The sequence below is a fragment of the Centruroides vittatus genome, unplaced genomic scaffold, assembly GCF_030686945.1.
Source record: "Centruroides vittatus isolate TY-2023 unplaced genomic scaffold, ASM3068694v2 contig_880, whole genome shotgun sequence".
Lineage (NCBI taxonomy): Eukaryota > Metazoa > Arthropoda > Arachnida > Scorpiones > Buthidae > Centruroides > Centruroides vittatus.
Window position 1 is genome coordinate 1,236,052 of NW_027122572.1, and position 22,649 is coordinate 1,258,700.

Consider the following 22,649-nt stretch of genomic DNA (forward strand, 5'->3'; position numbering starts at 1 on the left):
AATTGGCTTCTACTAAATTTATTATTATTCATGATTTTATTTCCTCTAAATGTGAATTTTTTCAGAATATAGGCTAGAAATTTCTGTTGTATATTAGATTAGTTCATAGTAACTATTAAACAAATACTGATAACATACTTGTTCTTAATTTCACATTCAAAGCAGTTTAATTAGAAAAGTGGATTCCAATTGGTTTTCACTATTTTAAGTTATTTTTATGACAAGTAATGTTTTACATTTAATATGTGTATCTGGAGCAATGGTGCTGGAGCTGGGGAAGAGTTATCAGTTTCCCCACACTAATTTTTATGGGAGAAGTGTACATTTTGCCTCCATATCTATTTGTGGAAATGAATAAAGTATATTTTCAGTATATGGTATTATTAATATATAATGGAAGATTCTTATATATTTTAAATTTGTTTTCAAGTTTTATAGAATCTCATAGTCAGGAATAAATCATTGGAGACTAGAGGAGGAAACTTAAAAAACTATGGTATATTTCTTTTTTTGAATTAGCAATAGGCCTATTAGTGAAGTTCTAGCATAAAAAGAAGTAAAAGTAACCTAAGTTTATATTATGAAAGTGAAAGTATATATTATATATACTGCATATGGGCATTGCTGACTAAGCTGAGGGGTTAGCCACCTCATAGTCCCCTTGTAGCTCCAGGCAGGGTTGTTTCTGGGTTATTGGCTGCTAGGGTGCAAAAACATCATTTGCCCTAATTAGTCAAAATTTTACATTTAATGAACAGTCTACATCTATCCAGGTGCAGGACATCTTTTTCACTCCAGGAATGCCCCTTGTTCCAAATCTGATTTTATATAGTTTATACATGAATATTTTATTTCATTATACATATATAAATAATATATATATAATATAAATATATAAAAATATATATAAAAATTAAAAATTATTGAATAAAATCATAAAAAATTGGCACAAAATTATTGATCCATAATTTAATTATTTTGCTGCTGCATTTAGAACTTTATTCTGGCACCTCTGATTTTATTCTCATTGTTAATTATTACATAATATATATTATATGATTATTACATTAATATATCTGTTTTCTAAAATTTGTTATTTTAGAACATTGACATTTTTTCTTTTTTATTCAATTTAGAGATAACAGTTTGAAGAACTTTTCTAAAATTCCATCCCTATTGTAACAATTACTCCGTCTTTAATAAATACAAGATCACATCCCTTCAAATTATAAGCCATTCATTATAATTATACAAGACATTTACCATAATTATTATGTTGAAATTTTTTATATCAGCATTTCATTTTAAATAATAGATTAAATATTCGTATTGATAATTATTACATTAATAATTTATTAAAACACTTTATTTAATATTCTTTCCATTATCTTCACTTGCAATTAATATTTGTTAAAGAATATTACTTCTAATATATTAGTACCTTATTATTTTTCATATTCTCTTAATTAGGACACAATGGAACAAGCCTGTATTTGAATCATATTGGCAGCTATAATTCTGTAGATGCAATAATAGCAAAACTCTGCTAGAAGTATGTATTAATCAGGGAATTATCCAGTTTTGAGATAATGCCAGATGTTATATATGGAATTTGCTTTACAATATGTTTTTGATTTAATTTTAGCAATATTCTAAAATTAAATCAAAACTATTTATTGTAACTTGATAATTTTGACAATTTCATTTAATAATATTTGTATTAAAAAAAATTGCATATTAATTTATACAACACAAAGTGGTCTGCTGTCTATTTGAGAAGTAGATTCTAATATAATGTAATATCAAAGTCTAACCATCAAATAAATATCAACCAATATAAAATAGTCTTAAAGTAGTATTTTTTAGATCAATTTATCTTCTGAAAAACTTATTGCATTCATATAAAATAATTTTTATAATTTAAAAATCCATTTTTTTTATATCTATTTAGAATTCAGATATCATATTCTATTTTGAAAGTTATTATTATTAAACATTTAAATGAATTTGAAAAAACTGATTTATATAGATGTTGAATTTTTTTATAGTTAAAAAATTTTTTGAACTTGAAGTTTTGTAGATGGACAAAAAAGTCCATCTACAAAACTTCAAATGACAGAATAGCATATTTAAGAGCTAAAAATATGTTTTAAAAATTTATTTGAATTTTGTTCATGTTCTAAAAGTAATGTTACATTATTATAACATATACTGAGAATATTGAAATAATAAAATAATTGCTATTGTATTTTTATTATAAAAGTTTTATTCCATACATTAAAATGAAAAATACGATTCATAAAAAGCTTTTTCTGGCTTTTTTATGATAGAATTTTCTAAATTTAATAAATAAATGGCTCTTTTTTTGTATATTGTTTTAAAATGTTATATGTTTGTAATCTGAAGATGTCTACTGCAAACTGGAGACAGTTTTTCTTTCTTTAATAAACTGCTGGATGCATGAAGATTTTTAGTATCTAATTTGCTCTGAAATGTGAAGTTAAATTGAGAGTTTTCAATTCTGAATTATAAAGAAAATTCTGATTTATAAAAATAAAAGCAATTTTTGTAATTTTTAAATAATGTATTTTAATATGATTTTAAAACAATAGAAATTAAAAAGTTTGCTATTAGAATCTTTCAAAAGATGATAAATTAATGTTTGTTTTTATTATGAAATGCATTATAAATTATATTTAAGATTTGGTTTTTTTCATTGCTTTGTTCATAAGAATGTATTTTTCATCAAAAAAACTGATTAAAAATCATAATTAAATTGCAGATTATAGATAAACTGTTAACTATTAAATTTTTATAAAAACAATATAGGTGTATTTTGAAAATTTCTGTTAAAACCAAAAAGAAATTTATTTTAACCAAATACATTCATTATTTTAACACCATAAAGCCAGAAACTACTATATAATGTAATCTGATAACAATAATATTTATTCAAGGTTGAACTGTGTTACAGCTTTGAAAAACTTAATGTTAATATGAATAATATTAGCCACAAAACATTAATAGTATTATATAAGGCAGATTAAAATATAATGCAAGATTAATTGAAATAATATCTTTTTCTAAAATTCATAGTTTTGTTAAAGTAATTATACATTATATACCAAGTTATACATGGTACAGTCAATAAGTTCTGCACTTAATTCTCTATAATGCTATAAATATAGAGCTTTAGTACAAAAGTTTAATTTTTGGCAGCAAATCTAGTTACTGTAGTTTTCTTTGATATATATTCAGTTACCAGTGTTTGCATTGTTACTGATGATTTGAGGTTTTTAAGAAAGATATATACCATTATCAGTAAAGGAAACAATGAGATTAAGAGACAACCATAGAATGAAGTGCTATAGTATTTGCAACTTATTCAGATCCTGTTTCAAGATTGTATGGCAGCTTCCATGAGAAATTCAGAGTTCTGTGCAGTTATGCTGTACAACTATCTGAATGACTTTCCTATACAATTCATCAGGCCCATGCACAAGACTGAAAAGGTGGGATTTTTATTTAAAAAGTATAAATTTTTATAACAGTTTATTTATTTTTACAATATTATTATATAAAGTAACACAAAAAAACAACCTAAGGAGGAACTGAACATGTATAAAATAAATACTGATATGTTATTTTTTTTATTTCATTTTTCAATTCTTTCCAAATGGAGAGTTAATCTTCCAGCTGTACTAGTATGCATGCCCTTGAATTTATTGTGTTTTCTTAATATTTTTTAAAGACACTATCATTAATGAATAACACTTCATTTTATTTTTATGAGAACCTTTTTTTGTAGTAGTGATGCCATTAAAACACATATATATATAGTATAAGAAGCATCATTTATAATAATTTTAACAATGCAAGGTTTCTGTTGCAGATTTGTATTTGAAAATTTAATATTAGCTCATTGTTCTAGCAAGGATAGTTTTTCATTCACCAAAACAGGATATATATTTTCCTTTAAGCTTCAAACTACAAACTCAAACTCAAGTGCAAAAATTAGCAATTGAATATTTAATATAAATTTGAATATATTAGTTTGTTTGGAAAGTTCATAGCGATTTTTAAGAGAAATAAAAAAATTGTTTTAAACTAAAAATATACTTTTACTCTATTACATGTGTGGTATTGTTTTTAATGATGTGTTGCCACCTACAAGGGAGCTCCATGATACCCTCTTCGTAGAACTTTCCAGTTTTTCCTGCAAAAAACTGATCCACATAGTTTTTGCAAGCTTCCAAAGTATCAAAGTTTTTATCATGAAGAGAATTCTGCAGAGAATGGAACAAATGGTAGTCCGACGGGGCAAGGTTGAATGAGTATGGGGAGTGGGGTAAAACATCCTAGCCTAGTTCCAATCATTTTTGACGTGTTTATAAAGACGGTACAGTCTGGTATTATCTTGGTGAAAAACCATGCCTTTTCTATTGGCCAGTTCCAGACATTTTTTTTAATTGTCATGTTCAGTTTGTCCAATTGGGACAATACTTATCAGAATCAATTGTTTGATTCTGTACAAACAGCTCATAGTACAGGATTCCTTTCCACTCCCACCAGACGATGAGCATGACCTTCTTTGGATGAAGACCGGCTTTTGGAGTTTTTAATGGTGATTCATTTTTCTTACCCCATGATCGTTTTCGGCTGTTGTTATAAATGATCCACTTTTCATCACCTGTCACTAAACGCTTCAGAAAAGGGTCGTTTTCATTTCTTTTTTCAAGAGAATCACAAATGGAGATGCGATCTAGTAAGTTTTTTTTAGTTAAGTTGTGAGGTATCTAAATGTCGTAATGTTTCACGTATCCGAGCTTCTTTAGATGTTGAAATACAGTACTGTTTGATGACTTCACTATGTCTGCAATCTCTTGAGTTGTATAATGAGGGTTTTCATCCAATAATACTTTGATCTGGTCCTCTTCAATTATGGGAAGTCTTCCTGAATGGGGAGTATCTTAAAGACTAAAATTACATGCTTTAAATCTAACAAACCACTTTCGAACAGTTGATTCTGCTACAGCACCCCCACCATAAACATCACATATTTCTTATGCTGTTTGTACAGCATTTTTGCCTTTATGATAAAAAAAGTAAAAAAGAAACAAGTGTTGAAAGTGCATGTTGTTCGCATCCATTTTTGCAATAAGACAAATTAAATACAGTCAAACCTGTTTTTGTGCGGTCTTTTTCTGTGCGATTTGTTTTGTGCGATTTTTTTTGTGTGGTATATGAAAATTTCAATCAAATTGGAACATAATTGACTCCTGTAAAATTTTTAAAAACTCTATTGGTTGTTTTCTATGACATCAGCAGGTTTTTTCATTTTTTATTCAGAAAAATTTTTTTCTCATATGTTTATTTCGGTCCCCTCTTATTTTAATAGCATAAAAACCATAAATATTATGTTATATTTGAACAGATGCAGTAAGTTAGCTCCCCTCCAGCTTTAGACTGCAGGTGTAAAATTTCACGCCTTGTTAAATGAAATAACACTTCCTGCTGCTATATTTATCAAATAAAATCATTATTTAAGGATTATTTTTAACTTTTTAATGTTAGATTCGTATTTAAGTGGAAATAATTAATTAATATAAAAATTAAAATTCTTAGAGGATTTTTTCCCCATTAGGTGTTGCAGAAAAAGGCCCAAGGAGTTAAAAAAGCAATTCCTAGTTATTTCGTACGGTTTCGAGTTATTTTCTACATGAGACTTTTTTTATGCGGTCCCTATCCCCCACGCAAAAACAGGTTTGACTGTAATATTTGAATAATCTTAATGGTGTTTTTTGTAACAATGCATCTCAAGATCATTTATCGTAATACTCATTGATTTGTATAATTCTAATCATTTTCGCATCAATCAGTCTCAACTGTCAGTTATCAAAAATCGCTACAAACTTTCTGAACAACCCAATAAATCAAACATAGAATTAACTTGTCACCAAATATTATAAGTGTGTGCCAAAATCGTATACCAACATTATTCAAAGTGGTGGTCACAGAATAGCACAATCTGCAAACCATTGGCTATTGGTCAACAGAAAATTGTCAGAAAAGAAAATATGGTATAAATTATTACTATGTTTTTAAATGAACATATATTAATAATTATATCATACTACTATAATAGGCTACATATATGTTAAATGCAATGATACTGTTATGTAGACATATTGGTATTTGAATGTAATACAGTAATATGGCAAAAATATATTGGTCCAAAATTGAAAAAAATATTTCTGATTTATTGTATCAACTAGTTTGAAAAGCTACTTATTGTAGCAGTCAACACAGCAATTAACCTAAGGACTTATTCACTGTACTATGCATGTTATTTAAGAATGGCTTATATCAAAGAAAAATTCAGAGGGAGTTTAATATCAAACAGGTAAACCTGCTTTTACATTCTAACTTGCAATGGTATTTTGATTAGTGGAATGAAAAGACATATTTTCATGAATGTGTAATTTTTACTATTTAATTGCAAATTAAAAACATAATACAGCAAGTTCTCACTTAATGTCATTTCATTATAATGTCATTGAGGAAAGATATAATTACATTTGAAATCATTTATTGTTCTTGAATTTTCTTTGTAAATGGTAAAATTGGTTCTATGAAATGGGAAATAAATGCCAAAGGTTGCAACCACAATCCTATTAATCAAATTGTTTATATTATTTAGCCTGTGGTCAATTTGGTTTTGTTATATGTTGTTTCATTTAACACTACAGTTTTCAAGAACCTATTGACAATGTTCAGTGAGAGCATGCTATACTCTAATTAAAAAACTTTCAGATAATTTTCAAACATGAAATTTGTTAGATAACAAAAGTTTATCATTAAATATAAACTTTTGCTATCTACTTTAATTTTTAATAATATAATCAAGTATTCTATTGCCATTAAAATATTTTTTAGTAGTAAGAATAGGGTGCAGTGCTTTTAATTTGCATTTGAATTAAGTAAAATTCTATTTTCAGTTATAGTAAGGCTAATAAAAATCTGTTATTCAAAAGTAATTTATCATATAATTATTTTTTAAATATTCATAGAAGTATTAAAATTTTATTACCTTCACTGTGTCTTGTGGATTTCAATTAAAACCATATCCTGTTATCTGAATTTATAGCATTCCTGAAAATTATTCAAACAACAGGAATTCAGATATCAAAAAGTTTTCCATTATTTCCTAAGGAAAAATTATAACTTGTTCCCATTCATTCAAATAACTCAATCACCAAATGACACTAAAATACTGTCAAACCTTTACCTATCAGTCATGATTTTAGCATGATGTTAAACACTACAACTCCAATTGCCTTACTAAGAAACATTTAATAAGGCCTTTAAAGGATGTGTTTGTAAACAGTAATGCAATGAATAAGTTTGTGTAGTGCCCCATATAAGAACTGTATATAAACTGCATTTTCTTTAACCTTCTATTGGGCATATTTGATCAATTTGATACACCATGCACATTTTGAATTGTCATTTTATAACAAAATTGCATCCATGTCTACTTTTCAGTAGCTTCATTTCTCTGATTCCTGATGATGACTTATTCTTACAATTTTAAAAAACCTTCAAAGTATATAGCAGTGATTCTCAACCACTGTGCCGCAAGATTTTTTAAGTGTGCCACCACTGCAAATATCCATACATAAGTGACGTCAGACAAGTAGTTTAATCGGTTCTACCTTCCTAGAGTGCATTTGGAAATTGTAATCGGTGTTACCGGTAACTGCGGGTAGTTACCAAGACATTTAGAAAATATAACCTAAATAACTGTGTTTAAAAATCATTGTTATGACGTCACCAGTTGTCCTGCGGTACTTACCGAAGAAACTGTGTGTGCTGCCAAATTTGTAAATTATTAAAAGTGTACCGTGACAAAAAAAAGATTGAGAATCACTGGTATATAGCAATTTTTTTTAATCATTTTGATATATTGTACCTCTTCCTGCTGTATACAGTACTGAAAATTTAAAATATAATCTGATTTTTTGGGGGATAAGTACAGTGAATTCAAGAAATAGTACTTAGATTAACTACTACTTAGAATGAAAATCCTGTGAAATCAATTTTATCATTTAGAAATTAGTATCATATTACAAGCAATACAAGCTAATAATTGAATAAAGGGATAACACTAAATTTAAAACAAGTAAAAAAAAGAAAGGATGTAATGACTATAATTTACCATTAAACAAAAAGCTACTAATAAAATGCAAAAAGGTAATTTGTTTATTGTGCATATTATAAGTCTTTTGTACTACATTCAATATAAATGTACTGAAGCATAATGAATATCATTAAACACAGAAAATTTGTATAATATGAAAACTATAGATAAATCATTTTTATACTTGTTGTAGTAGCTTTTTATTTTTACGTGGAAAAACTATAACAAATTATCATATATACTTCACTAATCTGTATTTTATTATTGGTTTTTTAACAATAGTAATGATAAAAAATTTTAAAAAATGATCATTTTGACACATTGTGCTCTCTATTGGTTTTACATTGCACCAGACAGAAAGTCAATATGTAATAGACAGTAATAAAATGTTGTAACCATGCTGGTTTTAATATAAATTTAAACTATTAGTAAATGAAAAGAGAACAACAATGATAATAAGGTAATAAACTGTTACGAATAATTTCATGATATTGCACTGAACTTTTTTGATAAAAATTACTAAACTGTGCTGCATTCAAACAGATATAATGCCACTGAAACAAATAATTTGTAATACTGAGATTATTTTAGTTAGGCTATTGAAATGAATAATAATGTTATTTGGTACATCAGAACTCTGAATACAAGGAGTTCAGATACTGATGATGTATGGCTGTAATTTCTTTGTAATTTATGTAAATATATTAATTTTATTGTTTTTCTTTCAACACAATATAATTCTTACATTAGCAAAAAAACAAAGGTTATATAATGTACAAAAGGTTATCAGTAGACAATAATTTTAAAGCCATTTTAATATTTATAGCAGAAACTGCAATAAAGCTCAGTTAAAATTGTTATCATTACACTTAGAATGAATATAAAAAGATGTAATTTTGCAAATTTTACTGGCACGAAAGAAATATGAAAATGTTATAATTACATAAAATACATATTAAGTACAAAAATGTAATAAAATGCAAATAAGTACAGATTTCTATCATTAATTATTCTGATATACATAGATAAATAGAATATATCCAAATTATTTTGTAGGGGACAATATATTTTCTATTATATCTAAGACATTTTTCAAAATTTCTTAGATGTAATTTTTTTCTAATTTGACAGAAAAAAATTAAACTAGTTTTCATTATTTTACTTTTGAACATTTCTCACTACTTACAAAAGACTAGATGTTACAGACATTCTGAACAGAAGTGCAGAAAACTTTTCTACTTTCATGTTTTAAACATTTTTACTTTTCATTTATCTGTTCTTCAATTGAATTCTAGGGAAATGTGATTTTTCTTTTCATTCCCAGAGATGAATAAATACATTTTACTTATTACTTTATTTGTTCATAGATATTTTATCACCATCTCATAATAGCTATACATCATGTTTCCTGTTTGTCCTGAATTTAAAAAGTAAATGTTTTTAAAGAAAAGTGATCATAATTACATGTGTTCTCCATTTTATCTGAAGAGAATTAACTCATTATTGATAATGTATATAAACTATCAATTAGTTACTCTGTCATTGATTATATTGATTTCATTTTATCATTACTAGTTATTTTAAAATTTTAATTGAGAAATTATATGAAAATTTTTTAATTTTAATTTTAAAAATATCAGAAAGGAGTAGAAATATTTATAGTTTTATCTCTACTCTCATTAAAAAACAAAAAAATTATTGTATAATTGAGATGGACCAAAACTTTACACTTTTGCCTGAATATATTGTTCACTTGAAATATTTCTTTCAAATTTTTTATTATTAATTAAAATGATAAAATGTAATTTTTTAATTATTATTTAAAATCTAAACATTATCAAGGTGATAATGTGGATATTGTTATAAATCATAGATATATCTCATTGAGAAAAAGTCCAGTTCTGGTCATCTCATAATCCATAGTGAATAAGTGGTTCAAATTTTCTCTAGTGCTCTTTTTATAGAGTAGAATAATTACTTTTTCTATTTTATAAGTAAAATGTAATAGATTAAAGCAGTAAGGATTTGTTTTGAGGAAGGCATGTAAATATTAATATTTGTGATAATTTCTGTTAATTATTGACTTAATCTGTGTACGATTTACTCACATTATGTACAGTACATTTATGTATGAATTGACTTTGTCAATATTATAAAATGACACAAAATTATCTGAAATATCATATTAATAATACCTATAAAATCAAATATTTCATTTTTTCTTGAAGCTTTTTTAGAAGAATGAAGAAGCTCTGGAAAAAATGAAAAGTTTTCTTTTGAATTAGTAAAAAATAACAATAGTAGTAAAATATTTGTAAACGTGCATCACTTTTTAATTATGTATATGATTCTAAAATTGACATTTTTGTAGTTATAATTAAATTAATAGTTAATAAGTATTTCAAATAGAAAATTTTAACCAAAAAATAATTTAATATAATTTAATATAAAAAATATAATTTTGCATTGAATACATGCACCATGTGCCTTTGTAATCCAATGCTTCCACTAATAACTTTAAAAATAATGATAATAAATTTGACTTGAAAAATATGTTAAAACTAAATTATTCATTTTACTGGAAAACAGTAATTTTGAGAGTAATATTAATAATTTATATATAATATTAATAATTTAAAATCTTTGTTCAGTATTTAATTGTAAGATATTTATTTACGAATATGTGTCATATTGCACAAATGTTATTTAATTTACTCTTATTGAGTCGCATCATCAATTAATCTATATTGATTAGATTTATATTAATGTTGCAACGAATAGTATATTCGGCCTGAGGCCGAATACCGAATATTCGGTTTGATTAACGCACGTACGAAAATTGGCGCGCAAACCGCATTATGGTAAGGACCCTGCTCTCTATTGGCCCGCTGTCACTACACTTCGCCAATCGCGTTAATTCTTGACAGTTGTAGCGGACAGACAGCGTCATGGCAGTATGTGATAAATGATATCAAATGTGGATAACAATGAAATGACGTACACGTGTAAATAACGTAAAAAGAACAGAGAATGGCTGCAAAGTGAAAATGTGTAAATAAATATGAAATTGAGTTGATAACATAATCGAACAAGTCGAGGCAGATTATTGGCGCAAAATTCGCGGCTGTCAATGCCAAATAATTGTTCTCGTAGACTTCGGAAAGCTAAATGCTTGTAATGAAAGTCACTTAGCGTGCACGGGCGAAAGCCTGGGACCGTTCAGGCTACCAAGCTGTCTCGAATCTGTGAAATCATAACTGTGACTTATACCGACGTCCTAGCTGTCTCTTTTCTCCGTTATCACCAGGCTATGAGTCACGTAATTGTAAAATGGGAAATCTTTTCTTAGCACGCCTAAACTTTACGAAAAGAACACCCTCAAATTTTTAAGTTTCTAGCACCAGTAGTTTTGGCTCTGCGTTAATTATGCTATCAAGACTTGTTCTTTTATATACGAATATATAGATGACTAAACTACATAATAAGTAGATAGTTTTCATTTGATTTGTTATTTTTTTTTTGATCTCTTAAAAAAATCACTTAGTAATATTACTTTTCCTTTGATCTTTTAGATAAATAAGCAAAAAATTGCGCTTTCTCGAACTTGAAATGTATGTTCAGCATTAATAAAAGTTACCAAAATGATTAATTTACTGTGTTTTTGTTATTTCTTACTCCTGTTTTTAGGTATTCGGTATTCGGCCGAATAGTAACCGAATATTCGTTGCATAACTAATTTATATATGTTTCTTAATATAATTATGCAATTAGAACAAAACATCGTACAGGATTTAATAACTATTAGATAGTAAGAATCAGATTTTATAGTGTGTTTGAAACAGTCACCAATAAATGTAATTAATGAATAACTGATAACTTTATTATTAGTATGAAAATATTTTTTAAATTAATATTTGTTCAGATGTTAATTGATATTTGTCTACTTCATGTAATTTTGTGTATTGTAAATACAATTATTTGCATAGTTGAATATCAATATTATGAAATTTTCATTTCAGGAATGTATGAATTGATGAAAAAATGTACAATGTCCCTGTATAGTAATTACTCTGACACTGCAAAACAAAAGCATGTATATGTTACAATAAAATTTATTGAATGTTTTCATATCTTGACTGATTTTCATTTACCAACTTCTAATATTAAAATTAATTAAGACAAAACTTGTACAAGAATATATACTTTCTTTAATTGAAACAATGTTTCAATTACAATATAAAACTTTTCCAGATGACTGCAGCTTTAAGCTAACCATTCCTTTAGATCAGTGGTTCTCAATCCTCTAGACAAGTGTCCTTGGACTTAAATACAAATCCTGGAGTAACACTTGTGTAGATTGTAGATTATTCTATACATGCATCTCGGATTGTCACTGAAGAGCAATGAAAATCCAATGTGATCATGTAGAAGTGCCTTAAGTGAATAGAATTGATTTCCATAATTTATTGTTATGCACATAATCAGGTACAACACTTGTTACAAAAATATCGAAGAATAGAATAAAGAAATTGTCTTCAAAAGTTTGTTTATTAACCAATTTACACTTTTGGCAGAGGCATAGTCTCAAATAAAAGATCATCTCTGTAAATGAAGATTATGTTTGATTTCTCGCTGGTGATCATGAAACAATGGATTTGTAATAATAATAATAATTTTTTTTTTTTTTTTGTATTCTTTGACATATTTTGGATATGTAAATAACTGTCAGCCATTTTTTAATTGAAATCAAATACACCTTTACATCGACAAAATGGTCACCATTGTTATATGTCTGCTTACATTCATGATAGGTACAGTACATAGTTGGCACATTACAGTAATTCTACTTTCCCGGTCTGTTTTATATAACAGAGGGAAAGTATGTCAATCGGTCAAGAAATGATTTCTAAGATTTTTATATTTTTGGATTTAGGAGACCTTGAAACGTCGAGAAATGCAAAAAATTCGGGGTTTTTTCTGTATGTATGGATGTTAGTGTAGGGGGGACAATTTTGTTCACCCAATTTGAAACTTTATAATTCCTGTGTTTTTTGTCGAAAACTTCTGAAATCTTGCAGGGAGGTTTGTGTATTAGGTAGATCGATACTATTAAATTTTGAGAGAGTGGGGAGATAGAGGGCAGTCATTTGTGCTATCTCTAGTATGTCGAACTTAATGACGATTTTACTCGTTATTAGCATTTATTATTTAGCTCGTTATTACAATTTTTTTTATAAAACTCATCCCTATACTGAAAATTAAGCTTTTTATAGCAATTTTTTTATATTTTTAAAAATATAAAAAATTTGTAAAATAAAGTATCATAGATGGCATCACGGACAGTTTTAAATGTTGCCGAGAAAGTTAAGCAACTCGTTGCTGGATTTTTTTTTCTTGGAAACTTAAGGGTCCATACGACGTTTAAAGCAGGCGATCTAGAATACAGCACGGAAATCGTTTATTGTCTTCATTCTGCTGTGACGATAGATGCAAGAGACCTGCTGCTTCTAACGAATGTTGAACTCAAAACTTTCTAATCACATATACCGTCTTTTAAGTAGATTTACATTTTAGATGAAAACTTTTAAGTGTTTTATAATAATAATAAAGCAAAAATCACTAAAGCAATGTTGTTTTCAATAAGCACTGGAAACTAAAAATCTCTTATTACAGAACGCCTGGACGCACACAAAACACAACAATGTGAAAGGAACACCTAGTCTTGTTGATGTTGACCAATCAACTAAAAGAGCCCTGAGAGGTGTTCAGGTTGGCTCGTGAAGAGTAAAAGAGGGGAGGCGGGATGGTAAAAATACACGAAAAATATATATATTTATCAAATGAAAGGTTTCAAATACAAATGCATTAAAAATAATATTTAGATGGTACTAATTTAGTCTCCCTAGTCCATTCTCAGCATGCCACTGCTTTGGATCCAAATTGAGTCTACAAGAAAATTGCCGTACTCAAAAGAATGATCTGAACAGAAAAACAAGCTCATTACGCATCTCCATTATATATGTGAATACTTTAACTCGCGAGAGCCCGGGAACTTCTGTGACTTCATTGCATTCATAGGCATAGCCTATTTACAAAGTTGACAATTTTGACCATTTCATTGAGCACCTTTTTCAAGTTCGCAGGTATTTTTTTGGTCAAGCTTCTCCTTGAATAGTACAAAGAATCCAATTTGCTTCCGGAATACCTTTTGAATATGACAGAAAAATTTATTGTGCTTTCTTATCACTGGCGTATCAAGAGGCCCTGGCATCCTCCAAACGAAAAAGAGAAAGAACACTAGAAAATTTCCTAAAAATCTTTTCCTAATTAAAATCTATTTTTTGTCTTTATATTGTGTCGTGTTTTCTATAGCGAATTAGAGCCACATATTAAGGTGGAACGTCGGACGTTCAGCGCCGCTTTCCTATAAGCCTAGAAGTTTGACAATGGCGTGTGGAATGTCGAGCATGATTCCACTGACTTTCCAAACGCCATTGTCAAATTTCTAGGCTTACAGGAAAGTGGCGCCGAACGTCCGACGTACTGTACACGTTTTCGCGTTTAAAACTTCGACCTCAACTTCGCTAATAACTAGTGACGTTAAACACTGGGCGGCCTGCCGGCGGCTCCCCTTAAGAAGGAATCCGTCGAGAGCACAAACAGTCAAACGCCACCTAGTGGTAAACTAACTCTAAAATGGCGTAGAATGCATTGTGAAAGGCAAGAAATCGGAAATATGATAACTTTCTTATTTTTCGTTTCTGGTCCAAAAGTAGGGTATCGTTGAACTCGTCTCGGTCTCCTGAGTTCAGTTATATACTCAAAGTCCCGAAATTCCATGGAGAGTAATCTATAGAATAGCCTTATTCGATCCAAACCATCTTAGGTCAGGCCCGTCTTTAGGCCTACCGGGCCTGGCCCAGGGGCCTCCTAACATTCGAGACCTCGAAAATATGCAAACTTGAATAGAGCAACAAGTAATAAAATTATTATAAACAGTAAACAATCAAAAGATATGTTTGATAAATTTTATTGAACATAAATATAACAATATATTTAGCAGAGAAAGCTAATTGAAAAAATTTATGAACATTAACCCTCCATTGCGAATTCCTTAAGGAGGCTTCCAAACTTTTCTTGGCCTAGGGCCTCGCAGGTACCAAAGACGGGCCTGCCTAGGCTACATATACTTTTGTAATCAAGCTGATCCAATATTGCTCTGATCGTTCAAATCGTGTATACAAACGAACGATCTGATCAATCTCTATTCAGTGAATAAAGATTGATCAGATCGTTATAGTTTGTTTATTATTAATATGGCGGCCTTCATGGTTTAAAGTCAAGCTTACAGTTGAGAGTAAAGAAATATGTTTAACTGTCAAAATGAAAAGTATTTAAAACTTAATGATGTATTTACTTACCATTTGTATTAAATATCCGATAAACTGTGATGAAAAAATAGGTATTAACAGACAGTTTTGCGAGATTGTACGATAAGAATGAATGGCATGCACTCCCATTTTGCCGTTTTGTGAGCAATTTCATTCAGAGTAAATACGATTCGATCCTACTTGTTGACTTTCCGCCAACTAAAACACATGACAGATGTGATCTGTATCACGTGATCTTATAAATCGATCCATCTGAAAGAAACAGTATATGCACCCCAAGTGTTGGTGTGGATTGTTATTCCTATCTAAAGAAATAATTCGCAACAAAAATGTATTTACATATATTTTATTTTGTGCATTACATTGACTTGCAATTACATTCATTTACATTCATTTTAAATATTTTAAAATTAAACACGAAAACTTTTGAAAATCTCATCTGATTTAAGTTGTTTTCATTTTCCTCGTTCGTAAGCAGATTTCCAAATGTCAGCTAAACATACGGATGAATGAAAACGGTAAAACAGCATCAACGGAAGAGTAGTATGGCAAATAAGCATCCAGATTATATGCCCATAATATTTTCTTTGAGAGTAGTAATGTTCGACACTTTTCAATTCAAATGTGTTTACAACCCAAATAGTTAGATTACATATAATCAAAAAGATAATCAATTCTCTGCCGGGTTTTTTAAAACGTAAAAGGTTTGAATTGCTACATCTTCTCAATCCATCAATGATAAAAGTAGTTTGCACGATAACTTGAAGTATAAGAATTACGAAGAGAGCAACTCTGTGGTGGTCCTTCATCTCCCAAGCAGCCATTAAAGATAGAAAACCATGTACAAAAAAGAACGGCAAAGGAACAAATAAAAGAACATCATCAAGAAATGTTATAGGATCTCGATTGATATCTAGCTGAGAAATCTGTATAAAAGCTATCACTACAGCTATGAAACAAAAACACGTCAAGACGGATTCTTGAATAGTATGAAGCAGGACACCCAAATCGTGATATTCTACACTAGTGATTGCTACGAAGAAAATGATCACAGTGATGATCGTGATCAATAGTAACCATAAACCAGCGAATAAACCTTTGTTGGAAGCGTGGCAATCAGCGTTTACCGTCAAGTTACTTTGATACTCAACTTCTGAGCCTTCTTGATTGTTAGTTACCTTTGGTCTGAAGTGACAAGGATGTGCAGAATAATGAATATTTCCAATATGTTGCCATACGATAAACCATACTCCGGCCAAAATAAGATTATATTCTATAGTGAATGGATAAAGATACGGCACTGCTTTAAGAGATCTGGTCGAAAGAACTGAATCCGATCGACAGTAATGTGATTTTGTTAAAGTATTGTTCTGATGTATTATTAAAGTAAATGCTCCAATATCTAAATGAAAAATGCAAGTTTAGACGTTTTAAAATATATCATCAAAACAAATTAGCCTACATTAAAAATTGTATTTTGTATAACTTACTGAAATGTTCGAATGAAGTAATATTATTATACACTTTATGCTCGTAATCAGATAATGCTTCTTGAATAATTGTGTTCAACCAAAAACATACACAGGTTGCGATCAAATGCATTTGTCCAAATCTTGCAAGTGCTTTAAAACGATTGATGATAATCTAATTGATCAATCACAAATAATCCCATTAAATTACTTATTAACTAATTAGTCTTAATATCAATTGACTTATAAAGGAACAAACTTACATTAGAATATTTGAAAGTAATAAAAAGCTGATAAAATGAAAATGTGGGTCTTATTATGTGCAAAAGTATGTTCGACGGATTAGAACAGTGATACTGCTTCTTTTCGTGGTGGATAAAATTGAATACGTGTTGACCAAACAGCAACCCTTCGTGAATTAAATGCCCAAAACAAAAAGCTGAAATAAAATTATATAAATTATAAGTTTTAATGAACATTTTTGAAAATAAATATCCTTAATGAGTTCATCTGGTCACTAGAAAATTAAGTAAAAAACACGTTTTTAAAGAATTTATAAGCATACTGTGCCGGGCTGATGGCCGAAGTTGTTAAAGCTTCAGCTTACCATTATGAATTGAACCAATATGACACCCAGAATTGGATCCCGACGAGCAACTCCCAGGTAATTTTTCGTAGGCGGTTTGTCCCGGTGTGTCGAACTTCTCTCACCATACGGTCGTCTCACTGTTGGCCTGGCCAAACCCATAATGGGTAAGGAAAAAAGGCCTTCCTAGTGCCCACAAAGTAAAAGGAGCAAAATGGTAAACTTTATAATGTTATGTTATTTTTATTTTAGTTATTTTAACTCTCCGCCTGTGGCACAAAGAGTGCCTTTTTTACCAAGCGCATTATGAGTTTGGCTAAGCCCATAATGAGGCGACCGGTTGGTGAGGGACGGGACTCGACTTATCGGGACATATTCTCCAAAAATTCCTGGAGTTATTCGATCCCGGTTGGCTGCCATCTTAGCCTCCTTTCTTTTTCAAGTCATGCCTGATTATTGTGGAGAAATCAATAAACGTTTTATTTTGTGATTTTTATCTAACACTTAATTCAAAATCACATGTTAACGAGCAATTACTTAAAGTGACATCGTCATAATGCCAGGCTGCAATTTTTAATCATATTTCAATATTAAAAGTTACGTGACTTGCTGTCCAGACCGGAAGTTCGTATATTATTAACCGCAGCCTCCGGTCCCTAAGCTTTCCATGTTTGTATCTGGTCTCGATTTTCATATAGCTAACTTTGTTTTCGCTAATAAAGAACAGACAGGCATACGGACGACAGTGGAAAGCTATAGGCCCGCAATTTGAAAATTGCAGCCTATAGGTATCAAATATTATAATTACCAGCTGTTCCTATCTTCAAGTAGAAACTTCCGCTATGTCTTCCAGTTAAAAACCGATAAGGTGCATTCTCTAAATCCGTTTCAGAAACTAATGTTCTATTCACAACCACTTCGGTTATGGTACTGATTCTATCAAATTCTTGATTCGATTCTTCGTGAAATCTCTTCTCGATACTATATTTATATCGTGTCAAATCCACGTGCAGAAATATCAGCCAGGACAATCCAACCAATGAAATGAAGCAACTGAAATACTAGAGATTCGTTTAATTAATACATTAAAAGAAACAGAAAATTTTGTAATTTTTTAAACAGAATTTTTAAATCTCACTTGACTAATTATTTGTTCGTCTTCTTCTTGGTCAATAACATAAATGACCGCTCCAAGCATAACTAAAAACACTGCATAGATGCAACTTAATATGAAACATAAATTTTCTCTGAAATGTTTAATATTGATTTAATGAGTTAATAAGAAATTACGCTACTTTATTTGATAAAAATGATATTACAAATATCAAAATTTAATTGATAAAATATTAATTTTGAAAAATTGTAGTTAGTTAGTCTAGTAATCAATCTTCCGGGATTTTCTAAATTTTTAAATTAAATTGAAAACGAATTTTTAATTATTAACCTTTACATAAGAACGAGAATTTAATTAATTAACTATAACCCGAAAAGTAATTCGGCAATTTAAGCTTAATAAATAAACGAGCAGTAAACTCTTGGGATGCAATTTTAATCAAATTTTTAATTTATTTAATTTAAAATATACGCTCTCAACCCCAAATTAGTAGTATCTTGCAACTTGTACGCAATATTTTCCCTTTAACAATAGAGTCGTTAACGAATTGATTTGATATTCTTGAGATTCCAGCATGCATATTTTTAAATGCACAAATTCGTTTTCATTGATAAATTTAGGTCGAATTACAGATATAAAGATGATACTGTAGGCCCTGTAGTGCCACCTTAACCATTTGACTAAGAGGGCTGCCGCAGTTCTAGGGCGCCGATCGCCGCCACTTCACAAAGGTTTTTATTTTTGATTTAATTAATTATTATTTTTTACTGGTGAATTGTCTGTTGCACTTTTATTATATTGTATATGAACTGAATTGATAAGGCGAACTTGAAATACATTCATGCTTATCGATTGCGTGGCAAAGTACATCATTTTATTATGGGTTATATCATTTCTAATAAACAAAATTGAGTGTTTATTAAACAAAATTAAAAACAGTCACACAGTCCTCGTATGCTGATGCAATGCTTTAAAAACTACGCATTCATTTGATGATATCAAATTTTGATAGCAATATCAATATGAGATGTCTAGAAAATTCGATGTCAATGATATTTTATTTTAAGATACATAAAAGATACGGGAAAGCAAAACCGCCTTCCCGTATTGTTATTCTCTGCTTGACTACGAATAGTTTTAACTTTATCAAAGATTGAAAATATTCTAGAAGTTTCGATAAAGGAAAATCTCGATTTTATTGTATCAATGTAACATTAGGAACCTATCTATATTCGGTTTATGGTTTCTGACGTCGCCTTCCGATCTCCAGGATTTTTCCTGGAGCTTTCTGTTGCAGTGTCATTTTTTTTTTTTTTTTTTTTTTTTTTTTTTACCGGAGATAAGGTGCAGGCCTATCGTCCAAACCCCCAACCTGGAGGACCAGGGTGTCTTTTTTTGTTTGGCACCTACTCTTTAACCTGTCCGGCTAGGATGGCCCTACCAGTAGCTAAGTTACCGCCGGCATAGCTCGCCGAGTCATCTGTGTACGCAAGCTCCTCTACCACAACAAGAGTAACGTTAGGAACCATCGGAGGAGTAACGTTAGGAACCGATTTGTCAATTTTATAGTGTGTCCATCAGTGGCTGGCCGAGTGGATAAAACCACCTAACACCTAAATTAGTCGCCGGTTCATGCCTCACCAACAGGTTGACCACATGGAGTTTTCGTGTTTTCTTCACGTGTTTAACATACAAAAAAGGGCTAGTTTCCTCATAGAAAGTATTCCTGGGAACCACTTTTCCTTGGCAGATCGCCCATGTGTTGCGTTGCCTTATTCAATCCGTCCAATGCAATTTAATTTAATCTTGTGATAATGAACTGACGGATAATCGAGATATTTAAATTGTAAACGATATCGTTACATAAAATTGTTTTTAACAGCGTCTGGTTACAATTGTATAAACAAAAATATTGTATGATGATAATTGTAACAAGCTGATATAGTTGTAATTCTGCAGATAATACCGATAACGATTTTTATCAGTATTTTATTTTAATTTCTTTAAAATTATTGATATTTCGATATCTAGAATCTACATAAAACAATAGAACTAAGATCAAAATTTCTATCTTATGCGTAAACTATTAAGCCAAGTAAATATTAATAATATACAAAGTTCTTTTTAGTGTTTTTGTAATAATAAATATCGTTTATTAATAAAATTTATGGTTAATGTTACCTATGGTTCCAAAATGGCGGCTCGTCTCTGATTCTAGCAAATAGAAGAAAGGAAACAGTGGGGACGCACGCTCTAACCTAACCTAACCTATTCTAATAATTTTGTTGTTAATAATTACGGTAATTTATTAGAATAGGTTAGGTTAGGTTAAAACGTGCGTCCCCACTGTTTCCTTTCTTCTATTTGCTGGAATCAGAGACGAGCCGCCATTTTGGAACCATAGGTAACATTAACCAAATTTATCTTTCAACTACGAAATAAAAAAATAACATTATTGTATTTGTATTATTTTTTCAAAGAACGAATATTTTACATTAACAAAAACGAAACGTATGCTTTTGAATGGCGTAATAGATACTAGATAAAAAGTCTACTTTTTAAAATGTTTTTGAAATTAGACTTTTCTTTAAATATTATATAAAAATTTCTATAAAAATTTATAAATAGGGCTTTCAAAAGCTTGATATGGGGCCCAAGGTAGAAGAGTAGACCCCTCTTGACATTTTTTTGAACGAATGAAATACGTGGAAAGTATTAAAGCTTTTATTTTATTATTTACTTATTTTGTTAGTAGAAACAACATTAATTTACAGGTGTATAAACCACTACGGGGTTCTAAGTTTTCACCGGGTCTGGGAAAAATTCCCAGCTTCATCTCTCGATAGCCTTAATAATAAATGTTCTATGTATAAGTTAGGATATTTGCTGTCATCTTCCATATTGAACTAAAACAATATCAAACCAATATTAAGTTTCTTAAACTTTTTACACGAAAAATATACATTTTTAATAATACCCGTATTTTCAGTTTCACTTTATTTCCTTCATATTTATTCAATGTTATTTTCATGTTGCCAGAAAGAAAACTATTTCTTTTCTTGATAATTACCATATACATTATTGATTGATTGATTGATTATATACACATTTATGTATATATTTTCTTTGATTATATATAAATTTATGTATATATAATCAAAGAAAATTTTAATGATAATTATTAAGTTCATAATATTATCTGGTGAAAGCAAATTCGATATTAAAAACGGTATAAACACCAGTAAATATATTTATATACTCTGTTTATATATAGGCTATACTGTATATATATAAACAAATGGAGATATTTTTATAATATAAAATAATTTTATTTACCTTAACAAGACTGATTTTTCAGTTTTAGACATGCTTGTAGCTGTGACGTTGGTTCCACTTGCGTATAAATTTGAAGTATTTTCGGAAATGAATGAATTTCTTCTTGCTTTCTGTATGATACTTAAACTCGGGCAACTAGAACTAAGTCTTCTGGGTAATTGCAATCGTAAATTTTCGGCATTTTTACTTATTTCTGCCTGTCTCTCCGATTCGGTTTCACTCATTTGTATTTGATCTTCATCGGAACTTACCTATTTTTAAAAAATGATTTTTTAAATCTCGTAAATATTTCTAAAATAGCTTTTTATTTGTAAGAAAAACATTGATAAAGATTATACTTACAAATAATTTTATAGAATACGGTTCGTTTTGTAACTCAAACGTTTCATTCATCATGTTTTAATGTTCAGTGTTAAACAGAAAATGATTAATTATCAAATCTTATTTGCCCTTTAGATATCTTCTTTATCGAAACATTGTTCGTAAGACAAGAATTAAACACCTATCTATGTCATTTATCAGTTAATAATCATTAACTTTGACCCAATTAGCA

The 22,649-nt window shown here is 29.3% G+C and overlaps 2 protein-coding genes across 2 annotated transcripts in view; one reads left to right on the top strand and one right to left on the bottom strand.

Annotated features, from left to right (window-relative positions):
• nwk (nervous wreck) overlaps positions 1-12,330 on the top strand; it is a 275,370-nt gene extending 263,040 nt beyond the window's left edge. Inside the window, exon 38 of the mRNA XM_067280044.1 lies at positions 12,220-12,330. The gene's annotated coding sequence lies outside the window, so the exon portion shown is untranslated. The remainder of the gene's footprint in view (positions 1-12,219) is intronic.
• A 3,629-nt stretch (positions 12,331-15,959) lies between these two features.
• Positions 15,960-22,521, bottom strand: LOC136983309 (proton channel OtopLc-like). The gene is made up of 7 exons (XM_067280007.1): positions 22,439-22,521; positions 22,097-22,347; positions 18,785-18,893; positions 18,455-18,707; positions 17,324-17,499; positions 17,082-17,235; positions 15,960-16,993 (listed from the first exon to the last, which is right to left on the bottom strand). The coding sequence occupies exons 1-7, from the start codon at positions 22,490-22,492 to the stop codon at positions 16,047-16,049; spliced, it is 1,944 nt and encodes a 647-aa protein (XP_067136108.1). The 5' UTR covers positions 22,493-22,521; the 3' UTR covers positions 15,960-16,046.
• Positions 22,522-22,649: the final 128 nt, after the last annotated feature.

What these genes read in the sequence shown, in the direction of transcription:
- LOC136983309 (XM_067280007.1), bottom strand. Translation starts at nt 22,492, where the DNA reads ATGATGAATGAAACGTTTGAGTTACAAAACGAACCGTATTCTATAAAA. An exon ending in ACGAACAAATAATTAGTCAA is followed by an intron (nt 18,708 to 18,784) that starts GTGAGATTTAAA and finishes ACGAATCTCTAG; the next exon opens with TATTTCAGTTGCTTCATTTC. An exon ending in TACTTCATTCGAACATTTCA is followed by an intron (nt 16,994 to 17,081) that starts GTAAGTTATACA and finishes TTTTTCATTTAG; the next exon opens with ATATTGGAGCATTTACTTTA.